The 13,903-nt window shown below is 36.8% G+C and overlaps 1 protein-coding gene across 6 annotated transcripts in view; it reads right to left on the bottom strand.

Moving 5' to 3' along the window:
• Positions 1-13,903, bottom strand: part of LOC120516555 (spectrin beta chain, non-erythrocytic 1) — a 256,791-nt gene that overhangs the window by 102,754 nt on the left and 140,134 nt on the right. For all 6 annotated transcript variants that reach the window (XM_039738310.1, XM_039738308.1, XM_039738311.1 and 3 more), the window contains exons 13-17: positions 13,706-13,796; positions 11,831-11,980; positions 9,249-9,398; positions 7,559-7,818; positions 4,174-4,300 (exon numbers count right to left, since the gene is read on the bottom strand). In XM_039738310.1, coding sequence (XP_039594244.1) covers positions 4,174-4,300; positions 7,559-7,818; positions 9,249-9,398; positions 11,831-11,980; positions 13,706-13,796 — 778 coding nt within the window. The remainder of the gene's footprint in view (positions 1-4,173; positions 4,301-7,558; positions 7,819-9,248; positions 9,399-11,830; positions 11,981-13,705; positions 13,797-13,903) is intronic.

Raw genomic sequence — 13,903 nt, 5'->3', positions numbered from 1 at the left:
AGAAAAACAATTAATAAATAATACAGCATTAGCGAAACTACGTCTTAAACTAGAAGAATTGAAAACCTGAGGATAACCATTGTGACATTATTTTCACATATACACTACTCTTTTGTCTACAGAAATAATAGATTTTATTCCACTTGCACTACTTAATCTGAATTTTGCTGTCTCTACTGATTAAAATTTCATTCATTGTAGCCCACAGGACATTCCCTGACTGCTTATTTGCTGACTAAACAATAATTTCCATGGTTTCTTACATGCAACTCAATATTTTTGAACTCTATAATTTGGACATGTTTACCACCTGCTGTTTGAGTTTTATATGTTTGTGTTTATGACAACCTGGTAAACATGTATGTATGTTCTATTACGTCCATCACAAGAAAAAGAACACAGAACAATAATGGTGAAGAGCAGAAACTCATTAATCTCTGTGTGGGAGCCAATGATCATTTTACTCACTCCTTAGGCAGTAAGGGTTTGCCTGCTGGAGCTATTTTATGAATATACTCATTATATTTTCAGAGTTTCTGATCTCAAGGTGGAAGGCAGCCCACAAATCAAGAAGAAAAGGCAGCACTCCGGTTTCCACAGCACTCCAATCAAAAAAAGGAATAGCCTCCTGGCGTCTGGCCTGAGCAGGGTCATTAGGAGGTGGCAGTGAATCTGAGAATCAAAGGTATATATGCGTATGAAACACATTAAGCCACATTTCAGCTAGAAATTCAGGCTAGACGCCTGACCATGAAACTAATCCCATGACAAAATCACTTCCCTATAAAGGTGGGAAGAAGAGTGAGTAGAAGAAACTGTTAAGAGATGCGGTTACTTTTCATGTTTACAAGATTGAGGAGACATCCTGTTTTTTTGATGAGAGAATGAACTCTATATAGGAAGGTCCAATGATGAACAGAGCACAACTCTTACTGCAAGCTCTCACTTTAAGCACAAAACAAGTTTGTCATTATTTATTTTCTTCATCTCCTGGGCATCACCAAGAGGTGGCAGCAGTTTTACTCTGTGCTGACATTGAAATACTGAATGCACCTACAGAAGCATTGTGCATCCATCCACATAAACTGGGAGTCAGAGCCTTTCCTAGCAACAAAAGACACACAGCAGGAAGCAACTTCAGAAGGACACCTATAGATCATGGGATAACCCCATACTTATTTAAACTTGTGCCTGGGTGCCGTGGTCCTGAGTTATTGACGCAAGACCTGATAGTCATGATATAACCAGTCAAGGACAACTGTGGAGCTTGCTAACACTACAAGCAGAAGGAGATTTGTTTAGCTCACGTGGTATACTGGTCAGATCTTTTTTGTGCATCTCAACTTTGTTTTCACACTAAACTATTTTCTTGTACACTGAAGGTATGCACTGATTTGTACAATTGAACTGTGACAATCCATTATGTACATGCTATAAATGTAAATGAATTTTACAACATACTCTCACATATAAAGAGTCTTCCCATGGATGTATTAATTTATTAAGCATTTATAAGTTGTAGATGATGGATTGTGAAAAAGCTCTGTACTGCGTACACACACTTACTATAATTACTGCTTAGAAGCATAATGTTGCTTGACCATAGGTATTACAAATTACATCCATTACTTTTTCCCAGAGTTTTTTCCAGGTGTCATGAAATGGGAGCACTACTGAATATCAATTAAGACAATCTATGTTTTTTATTTCAAAAAATGAAGTTTATCATGGTGCCGGGGAGGGGCGACATGCTATGTGCTGGTTGAACATTCAAGTGAGACTCTTTACATTTGACAATATTACTACTACTACATGGGAAAAATGATTAGAAAAATGGCAGTTTAATTCCATTATCTAAAAATGGTTCACAGCATGAGTAACTAGCAGAATCCACCATTATGCCGTACAATGAACTTATACATTTCTGACTGTATAAGTAAAAATATGCTTGTGTTTGTCCATGTGTGTATATTTGTAAGTTCACACGTAGCAGAAAAATGTTAAATTATTACATTAAAATCCAAGAAATGACCTGAGAGAGTCCCCACAAGCTGCTCCTTTTCTGTATCCTAATTCCAACCATACTTATAGTTGTAGTGCTTTGTATAGCTGCCTGTTGAAATTATCATACTTTCATGGATGTAACCCAGATCAGTAAATGATGTCATGTCATAAGTATTTGTTTCTTAAGCAACAATCCTTATGTCATCTTTATTACAGAAGAATGTTTTCATGCACTATTTAAGTCTCAGTTCTTGCCAAATGAAAAATAAAAATATAAACAAAACCATTGTTAAAATGCAGAGTTTAATTTATCCACTTAACCAAGGGCATGAGGTCAGAATCTTACTTTTGGACACAAGTGTTGCGACAAAAGAAATTACTTTATACTATGAAAAAAATTATTGTAATATCTGCAAGGTGCATTTTGGCATTAATTCACAGCTAAAAGATTTTATTGTGAGTCTGGATCAATTTAAAAAGTGTGAAAGTCATTGCTAGGGCATTTAGAGTCACAGTAATAGCATCTTCCTCCAGCAATGTAGCTTTTGTAAAATAAATACATATACTTTAAGAAAGGTCCTCACTTTTAGATTTAGCTAAAGCATTGATATTTTAATATATATGTAATTTATGCAAAAGTATCGGTTCACAAGCATTATTATATTTATTTTAGAAAAATAAATATAAGTAAATATACTATACTATACAGTATGACAGTATGTTAATTATTACATCATAAAATATTTATATATTATATATTATATATACTGCGGTGGGTTGGCACCCTGCCCAGGATTGGTTCCTGCCTTGTGCCCTGTGTTGGCTGGGATTGGCTCCAGCAGACCCTTGTGACCCTGTATTCGGATTCAGCGGGTTAGAAAATGGATGGATGGATGGATATTATATATAAGACTGGTTTCTGCCTTGAACACAATTCTACCCGGGGAGTATCCCACGATCTGGGGATGTAAATGTGTGCCCTCCAAATGTATTACCTTCAAAATACTTGTTGTCTCCCATTATGATTAGACACCAGTACATTACCATTTTTTTGCTTTTTTGGGGATGTTTCTGTCATGATATGATATGGCTCTACTTATGTCTTCACTTGTATACAATTGCACCACATTATGCCACCTCATGTGTTTTTCTAATATCACTATGTAACTAACACAATAAATTTCAGCAGTTTTAGATCCTAGATTACTCAACGTTTTCTCATGAAATATATATAATTACAGTATAACTACAGCCTAACTGGATAAAATAAAAAGGAAAAAAAAAACACTTAACTGAGTAACTTTGCAAAATGTAGATCCTGTTACAGGGACAGCTTTGCCTGCCTGTGTACCCATAAACAACAACTTTCATACGCTGTCATATGATGAGGGACAGACTACTAGCAGCTGTCAACATATTTTATTTAGAAACAAGAGTGCCAAAAATGAGTTTTTATTTTAATACAAATGACTTAATGATACAAACCTGGCAAAAAAGGGTTATAACCAAATGTAAGAACAAAATAAGAAAACAATAAATGGAAAACAAGTTCCCCGTGCCTCTCTGAGTATAACTGCATACTGTTGAATTCCTCTCAATCCAGACTTAGTGCCACAAGCACCAAAATATCTTTGGCACTCACCTCTCTAGATCAACACTTCTCTCTTTGTTCTCTTCTAAGAAAATGGCCAGAAATCCTACTTTCCAAGTTGTGGCCTTGCAAAACTCACCTACCAAATCTATGCTCACTCCAGGAATGTGCCTGAGGCTGCATTATACTCCAACAGAGGATAATTTCCAGGGAAGTCTCTGGAATAATGTCCAGGACTAGGAAAACCTCAGGAGAGTACCACTGACATCTCCCTAGAGAGCTTGTGCTCTCTTTCTGGCATCCCTTGGTCACCATGCTGGGAGCCGCAGAAATATAAGAAAATATAACAACATTATGTTCTCAAACCTTCTGCATCCAATTCTGGGTCATGATAGACCGGAGCCTATCCTATTATCATACATGCATGTTGTATATCAGCGTATACACATAGTTCTCTTGTTAGAGTGTATTAGTAGAAAAAGAAAGAAAGAAAAGCTAAGAAATTGTAAAAATAGATATTCCTTTTGAATTTTGTCTAAATCCTGTAAATTACATTAGATTAATTCCAATTATTGTACCTTATCGAGGCTTCTCTTTTGGATTTGATTCTCTTCTCTTTGAACTTTTTCCAGGAACTCTGTCAACATGCGTGTATCCTGTAATTCAGAGGTTTGCTGCTTCAAAGCACTCAACACAGATAGATATCTAATAGGAAAAGGGAAAAAAATGACATACTGACATTACCTTAAAAAATGCTATTTTCTTAGCACTAAGAGGTCAGCATCAGCAGGACTTAAAAAAATGCAACATTTATTGTTATGTGCAGCTCAAAGTCTTTTGAATGAAGTGGCTGTGACTCTATATTCTAGTTACTCAAGAAAGGGAGACACAAAATTTTGCAAGTGAAATGAGGTGGCCAACAAAGCAAAGTAATGCTGAAGTCACAAGTAGGCTTCATGTATCCTACAGTCATAAAGCACACCTCCAGAAAAAAAAAAATCCTTCCCATTCCTAATTCTCCAGCTTAAGCAATGTTTCCTTTCTACTTTTAGCAATCAATGCATTACAAGAAAACTAGGTATTACATATTTTGGTGGAGTTATCCTATAATGAGCTGTTGTAAAATATTAGGCTTATTTTTACAAACCTTTTCCCTTGTATTTTCACCCAAATATATCTGGTTCTTTTTCCAAGAGATTTTCCCACAAGGTTCAAGTAATGGAATCATAATTAAACATTAGATAAGCTCATTTATATTTTCTGTTTCATAAATGAAGGTTATCATGGCACCAAGAGAGTGGCAAAGTGTTGCATGTTGGTTGAACATGAAAGTATGAATTTCACTGTACTCTGCACACGTCACACCACTACTTTTACTACTATGACATTAATTAAATTATGAATTAAATGTAGTAGCTAGGTATTACAGTCTTTATCATATGCACAATGTTGCATTCAGAAATATTAAAGCATGTGCTAATGCCTTATTAGTGGATTCAATATTATCAACATCACCCCTTTTTAACAGCCATTTTCTTGGTTTTCTGACGTTAACCACAAAATTTCCTTCCTCGTTCCAAGGTCTAGGGCACCCTTTGGGATAAGAACTATTCTTTTCATATTATCTTACATCACCTCCATTTGTGTCTTCTTTGATCTTACTCCTGGTTTCACCTCCTTCACTGCCATCTTGGTACATCTCTTCATCTAATCATCAACTACCCTTCGCTCCACATATCCAAGTTGCCACATGTGGACCCCAAATAAGTCTTTTTCTTAACTTTGCATTTGTCTTCCTCTGCATCTGACACTTCATTCATCGATCTGTGTTCTTTCTAGTTTTGTTTCACGTTTTGCTTTGTGGTGTATGGCCGGCTGTTCATCCCAGCCAATACCCTCAAGCCGCCAGGTGGAGCCCTCCCTGCAGTATGGAGGTTCCCCGAAGACCAGCAGGGCATCATGGACATTGGAGTTTTTATACACAGCCCTGCTGGATACCATGGGGACCACTAGGAAACGCTGCAGGGAGGAACAGTGTTTATTTACCCTACGCCCCGGAAGTACGTCCGAGTCACATGGACAAGGGGAATGACGTACTTCCAGGGTGAAGAAAAGGACTTTTGATTTGACCCAGAAGTGATAGAAGATCACATGGACTGGGGATTGGAACACTTCCGGGTCAGGGACTATAAAAGGATTGTGTGAGCTCCCAGACGGAGAGCTGAGCTGGGTGGAAGGGTGGCAACGCGTTTGGGAGTGGTGGAGAGTTTATTGATTTGTGATTGGTGATTTATATGAGTATTGTGGAGGAGAGGGTGCTTTGTGCACTGTTGCATAAAAATAAAGTCAACATTTGGACTTTTATCTGGTGTCTGGAGTCTTGGACAAGGGTTCAAGGGAGCGATACTGCCCCCTATCTGTCACAACTTTTTCCAACCATGCCTCAGATATTACTCCTCACACAGCTTTTATAAACTATACTCATCACTGCCTGAAAGACTCATTTAAAGATCAGAATGGGGGACAGCTTCTACAATTTCTTTCATGTACCTCTCTCCCTGACTATCAGTGCTGAGCCCACAACTCCAACTGTTCTCACAGTGTCACCTAATTAGCAGAACCTCGCTACTTTCTCTAAAACAGCTCCACTGACGATCTCTAAATATACATCAGCATTCTATTAGACTGTATTTAGCAAATATACTGAGTGACTACCTGTCATACGTAACTAACTGCTTAGCTAGTAAGACACCATTGTATGGGCAAACAATGCTATTTGAATTAGGTGGGTCAGTACCAAGTGATTGTGCTTTAGGCAAAAGGCAAGACTAAAGATCTAAATGGCTTTGAATGTTGCAGATGTGGTGGAATAAGTGTAATGCCCTAGGGGTTTGAAGTGTGACAGGCCATAGGTATATTGATAATGTACAAAGAGGAATGATAGTTTTGTGTTCAAGTTGCCAAAACTGGTGCAGAGTAACATACAGGCTACAATCAGGAAAGTAAAAGCTAAATACAACATGTCAAAAATTATGACTTGTGCATTGCCATGGATTTGGTTTGGCAGCCAATGACTCCAATGACTTAACCAAGGCTCACTTCTATCACCAAAAAACAAAAGAGCGCCTACTGACTCATGCTAAGGACAGGACACAAATAAGACAGAAACCCATGTATCCATAGATCCCTTCTGGAGTTATAGAAGCCCTTTCCAAAACAGGGGTGCTTTATGATGTCGCCAATCAAACCAATTTAAAACTGAACCCATTAGGCTCTGCGATGGACTGGTGCTCTGTCTATCCGTGATTCCTGCAGTGTGCACAGTGCTGCTGGGAATGGCCTGTTACCCTCAGGTAGACTTGAAAATGTTATGTTACACTATGAAATGTCAGTAACATCATGGAGGGTGTCAACAATCCAACTTGGTGTTTATGGTCTGGTAATATGAGCTGTGTTTTCAGAGTGCACATTCGGTTACTTTTGGCCTGCTGTTCAGTGCATTGCTTACTTTATAAGTTGCTTCTGTAGTTTACAGAAAATTCACATATGTAAAAAAATGAATTTCATAGAACAATGCTCTGTTATTTACTACTGAAAACGGAGCAGAAAACACTCTTGGTTCTGAAATCTTAGTTATTCATCGTGGGCTATACTTACAAACAAGTTGAAAAGGTATAAAAATTTCATAAATTGCGAAGTGGTAAAACTTAACAATACATGCTTAATATAGATTTTGAAATATAACAGAATTTAATACACAGTTAAATTAATTGTTAAATACTTAAATTGAAAATAAGCAAAGCAAACAGTAAAATTAATTTTCAGTATCTAATTTTATGAGTAGAAAGATATGAAATTATAACAATTAATTTCAAAATGAATTATACATACATATTTTTTAACAATTTCATATGAAATGTTTGTTCTGCTGAGATCTGCCATGCTTTCCATTGAACAACTTACATGTCCTCTAATTGGCCCATTTGGGACTGAAGCTTCTCTGCTAGATAGTGTCTTCTGTGTCGTAGCTTTTCCACCTCCTGTTTTAGCGCACGAAGCTCCATTCCTCGAGAAACCACTTCTACTTTTAATAGGCTGCTCTCCCTCTCAGCTGCACTCATTGATTCTGGATCTCCACTCAGTGGGGTGTCAGAAGAAATGGAAGATTCCACTGTTTTTAGCCATTGTCCCAAGTCATTCATGTCCTTCTGCACTTTGAAAGACTGTCCAGTGTCAAAATAACATAAGTGAAACACAAGGGGAAAAAAAATCACTGCAACACTGTTAGACCTAGATGTTGATGAATGTACATGCATCTCATTTACAGGCTAATAAAAAAATGGAAGCAGTCCATTGATTTATGCAAACTGTTAAGACCAACTATTTTCTTAATTCACTCATGCAGGGTATCTTCACAGGCAATCTGAGCTACCCCAGCAAGCATAGGGTACAAGATACGAACAATCCCTGGACAGGGCACCAGTCCATCACAGGGTGAACACACTCACACCCAGACCAGTTTAGCATCACCAATTCACTTAAACCTGCATGTCTTTGGATTGTTGGAGAAAACCAGCGCACCCAGAGGAAACCTGTTGACACCGGAAGCACCCAGGACATGAACCCCAGTCTCCATACCGCAAGGCAGCAGTGCTACTACTGCACCATTGTGCCACCCCAAAAATTGTTAACAAGATAGAATTCTATTTTCTGCACCCAATTCTTCTATTACAGGGTTGCAGACAGTCAGAACCCAACCTTTGCACAGGGCACAAAGCAGGAAACAGCCCAAGTTATAACAGCAGTTCATCACATTGTACACACTAATATACATCCACATAACTCAAGCCAGTCTGTCAAATTAACCTATCTAACCTAACTGCAAATCTTCAATGTGGGAGGAAATCACAGCACTTTGACAAGATGAAAATGTTTCTGCATCGATAGTAGTTGGTTGGATACTGAATATACATCCTTAGAATTGTGAGGCAGCAAAAATAAATATAGATGACACCAAGCAGCCAAGTAGGTCCAGTGTTTTACTGAAATATTTTCTGATAGCTGTTTATAGAGACATGGTGACACAAAAGGTAGTACAACAGCTTTATGAGTCTAGGTTATAATTTTGGCCTGGTTATTAATTATGTGATGTTTCTCTTTGTATTCTTCAGATACTCAAGCTTTTTCCCCCAAGTCTTAGTTTAGGTTAACTTCGATTAACTTCCCAAGAATAAGTGACTTTTGGTGGTTCCTGTCTTGTGTTTTACCCTTCAGGATGGGTTCCATCTCCTTATGAGCAATTGGCTTTGCAATAGATGGATTGATGGATTTATTTCTAATGGGTATGATATTTAGTCATTCAATTATCATTGTATATTTGGAGTTAATCTAATCACACTTTTGTATAGGTGAGAGTCAAGTGATCACAGGAATCTGTCTTCCAGCTGGTGGTTGGGAATGATGTTTACCATCAATGGATCATTTAGAAAAATGGATTGATTTTGAGAAGGAGAGAAAATACAGAATGTAGACAGTTGTAACAATTTCATTTTTCATATTTTGTTTGTGTTGTGATGGAGTTGTGCCCTGTCTAGGTAAGTAAATTTAAAAGTACAACTTCCAAAAAAGCATCTTTAGCCCTTAATATTCCTACCTTTATATTTAGTCTTTCAGATTCTTCAAGCAAAATGTCATTCTTCTGATGTCTCTTTATTAGCTCTTCCCAGAGTACTTCTAGTTGCCCTAGGAATTCTTCAATCTTTGCACTTCCTGGATGCTGAGCACGAACTAGACTTCTTCCCTCCTGCATTGAATAAATAAATATCATACGGATAATTAAAATTTGGAGCGCATCAGCAATTACACACATTGTTTGGTTTTATGCAACTTGCTAGTGAGATTCAAAATGATAGGTGCCAAAAACAGTTTTATGTTTGGCAGTGTTTGCTAGCAGAAAACAGTAGACAGCTATGAAGATAGATTTACAGAAGAAAAGATGCTTTCATTAAATGAAAGAATTGCAAAACAAAATATATATGATCTAATGTAAAAGGCAGACAACTCTATTCAATACAGGATACACATACACATAGAACTGCATCCACATTTTGAATTTCTATTCAACCCAACATGCACCTCTTTGAGAATTCGGAAGGAAAGGCAGCTGTTATGAAAGGTAATAGCTGAATCCAAACAAGGTCAAACATGAGGTCAGAAAACAGTAAGGCAATACACCACACTATGAACTTCTAAGAAACACAGGGCTAAAAAATAAATTTGGTCAAATAAAAGACAAAACATCATTAGAAAAACAGGAAATGCCAGGTACTTAGAGTCTGATCTGTTTAAAAACCTGGAAATTGCCTTTAAGACAGTAATTTCTTTAAACAGGTCCCCAGTAATTAAAAATATTCCAGATGACTAGAAGCCATGGTGTGAATCCTTGTATCAGGGTTCAGATGGCACACATAATAAAAAATAATTTTTTGGAGACACAAAATGAACTGCTGATTTGCGAAGTTTTGTAAAGTAAGAGAGATACTCACGTAAAGAACAGTTTGTTGTATACCACTTGAGAGGTCCTTTAACTAGCCAAATCAAAGGAAAAGCTAACATGAAATCTTTATGGATGAGCCTGAGTGACCTGTTTCATTTATCTGACACTATGAAGTGAGATGTGAATACCTGCCTACATGAACAAGCTGCTAAAGAGTAAAGCCAGTTATGACTAGTTGCCTTCACAATTAGCTCTAAAAGAGCAGAAAAATAATACAGAAATAACGTAAAAAAGCAGAAGAATAACACACAGAAGCACAAAAACAATGTAGGCCAAAATCCAAAATAAGCACTGTCTGAATTTCCAATGGAGATTATTACAGCTGATGTCTTCATGATTCATTTTACAGGTAAGGCCAGTATCATACTATGGGACTCACCATGACTTCTAGTCAGACAAGATGTTATATTTAGCAAGTTCCAATTGCTGAATCTCATTACCTCAGATGATGTCAAATACAACTAGGAATTGCTGAAGGAACACTGATTACATGATTAAATCACAGTTCACATCTCGCACTGTACAGCAGAAGTAGCACAATGTCACCTCATTTTAAGAACCAATCAACATCAACCACACTGGAATAAGCCAATCTTAGCCGATCATTTTTTTTTAGTCTGTCGTGGTACTTAAATGTGAAACATTCAACAGAAATCTGCGCTCGCTCTAAAGTACATTGAGGGTCTTCTATGTTTGCTTTTTTTCATCTCTTACCTTACAGCATCCAGTGTTCCTCACTATGTGTAGATAGTGAAGGAATTGTACTTTCAGTTGCATGCTTATTGACTAGCAAATTGCTCTGATAAGATTAAACTAGTTTAGCAGAGCGTTATGACTGAGCACCTAGGGGTGTTATAATATATAACTGCTAGTAACGGATTCATGCTGAGACTATCTTCAGCTCATCATAATATTCTCAAGATTATGAAATCAAGGCCACTTTTGATTGTTTGAAAAGTCATGTAGTGAGTCACCAGTTTAAAATGTCTGCCATAATATTACATGAAAGACATGGTAGAGAAATCTTGGATTCTATTAATGGGAAACAGCTAATCAGAATATACTATACAACAGGAAAAATAAAGAACTAACATTTAAAGTATGCATAAACTTTGTTAAACTACTCTTAAAGTACTGCAGAACATCATATCTGGTGGCTCTGTGGAGATGGTTTGGCAAAATCAGTTGATTTTCCATTTAACCTGATAGTGGATTTTCTCATGGTTCAAATTAGTGTAGTCTACTAAACCACCCATAAATAATGCAGTAAAAGCAGAAGCCATTGGTATAAAAGTATTAATTTTTACAAGATCAATGACTGAAAGGCAAGATGTATTATCAAGTAAAATACTTCTTTCTTGAACAGGATCAACTGATAATGTAATAGGTCACAAAATTGACAGAAAATGGAAAAATACAAGTAGTCTTATAATACCTAAAAGCACTTCCAGATTGGTTAAATAACACAATCTCAAAAGGTCACAGACGATGGATAAATTCTGTTGCCAAGCAGGTGTGGTGTTAGGTGTTTGTCAGGGAGGAGGTTTGGTTTGGGGCAGAGACAAGGTTAAGGTTTGGCAGTATACCTTCTCACATTACTCCTGTCACTAATTTTATGTGTCTGGACATGCATTATAGGTACTGCACATAGCAAAAGGTAGCAAACAAACCTACTGTACCTTTTTAACTAGTTCAATTCGGGAGCTGTTAGAAATAATTTCATCTTCTAATGCCGCTTGACACCTTTTTGCTGACTCCAGTCCATCTTGATTTTCTGTGCAACAAATCTTTGTTGCCATGGCTACATTGTCTTTCAGCCATAGTAGTGTCTGTAGATCAAATCAGAATCAGAAAGCAAAAGGTAACAATTATAAATAATTACATTCTTGCTGTAAATTTGCTTTGATATCACTCTCATATCTATTCTGATCCAGGTAGTCACTTGTGTGAAAAACAGTTAACAGTAAAAATACCTGTCTGGGTTCAGATCCTATGCCCTGTCTTTGTCTGAATAGAGTTAATTTTTTCTGACACATCCCCTGTCGTGCAATGGTTAGGCTGATTGGTGATTGGTGTTTATATTTGTATGTGAGTGTACCCTAAGAAGAACTGACTCCCTGATCGGAGCTGTTTCCTGTATTCCATCTTGTGCTGCCAGGATAGGCTCAATTCCCTGCGAACCTGAATTAGATTAAATGTCTTTATGAGTGTTATGTTACAGCAATACAAATAACAACCTATAATACATTTTCTGCCCAATACCAAACCACTGCATAATTCTGAAACAAATGGTATCTATTATTTTCTAACATATCTCTCTATTAGACAAAAAAAATCCTGCGACGTGACGAGACTTTTTTAAAGATTTTTTCAAGTCCCGCGAGATGAGACTTTGGCCATGAGATTTTTTTCAAGTCACGCCCTCCTCTCAACCATATTCAGCTAAGCACACGGTAATGTCACCTCTCATTCGTGTGAATGCTTTTGACAGACACAGTTTCTGCTCTCTCAGCTCTTATAAATTTTAACGTTTTCCTCACTTTAAGTTCCCAATTTAAGAAGACTTATTATGTCTAAATCTTATTGAAGAATTTCATCACGAAGGGTTATGAGTACACAGGCAATCCTAGCACCGAGAAACGAAGTCCAATGAATGAACACCAAAAATGTTGACCGGTTAAGCGGCAAATTTGTTAAATGCGTATCAATAGACTATGCTGAAACAGTTGGTGGTGATCGTGCGGAATATGAAAACATCAACTTACAATATCCTGAAGAGTATCTACAACCGTTAACACTGTCCAGTCTTCTACTGCACGAATTACTGTAGAAAGAAGGATGTACCCAAGAAAGGTAAGTACATCTTCCATGGATAACATTAGACACCAAATGAGATCTTGATATGCCATTCGTATTAAAACGTTAACAGTTTCCCGATAGAATAGCTTTTGCAATGGCAACTAACAAATCTCAGAGCCAAACATTCGAAAAAGTTATTTTATTTGTTAGAGAAAAAGAAATAAAATTTAATCACAGGCAGTTATACGTTGCATTGTCACGATGAAAGTCCAAACACAGAATCAAAATTCAACGCGATATTGATGAAAATTCAATTCCAAAAATAGTTTTTACTTAAGTTTTACAGTAAAAGTATAAGTTTAAAAAGTATTTGCGTGTTAATTTCAAAGCTAAACAGAATTAAATCGTATTACGCAATGAATAACTCTAATGCAACATGAAACATGGTTTACTTTTAAATTATTATGTTTTACTCTTTTTTAAATATGGTTAATTACTCGCTGTTTGTAAAATAGTTCTATTATGCATATGTAACGATTCCCATGTAAATAAAAATCTGTTTAAATTGTACATCCGCATCCCCATACGCCAGTGACAGAAACACAAAGAGGCTAGCGTATAGTGCAGGCACGGAGGTTGGCGAGCAAAGCGAGCAGGGGGCAAAACCCCCTAGTAACTAATATAATTAAAAAGTTTAATGAGTTACAATCAGCTAACAAGTTATGGAAGCAAACTAGAAAACAAACAGCTGTTACCTTGTCTGCAGAGATGGTAAATTTTTGTAACTGTATATGGACCTGGGAATTTTCACGCAGGGAGGCAGCTTTGGTGTCATTCTTTTTCTTCCTATTAGTGAAAAAAGTTAGATATCTGAAGTTACTGTGAATAATAACAAACACATTAAAAGTCATGAACCACAAAAAATGAAACAAATGGAAAATACAGTCTAATCT

Source organism: Polypterus senegalus, chromosome 16, assembly GCF_016835505.1.
Source record: "Polypterus senegalus isolate Bchr_013 chromosome 16, ASM1683550v1, whole genome shotgun sequence".
Classification (NCBI taxonomy): Eukaryota; Metazoa; Chordata; class Cladistia; order Polypteriformes; family Polypteridae; genus Polypterus; species Polypterus senegalus.
This window is presented reverse-complemented; position numbering and strand designations above follow the sequence as displayed.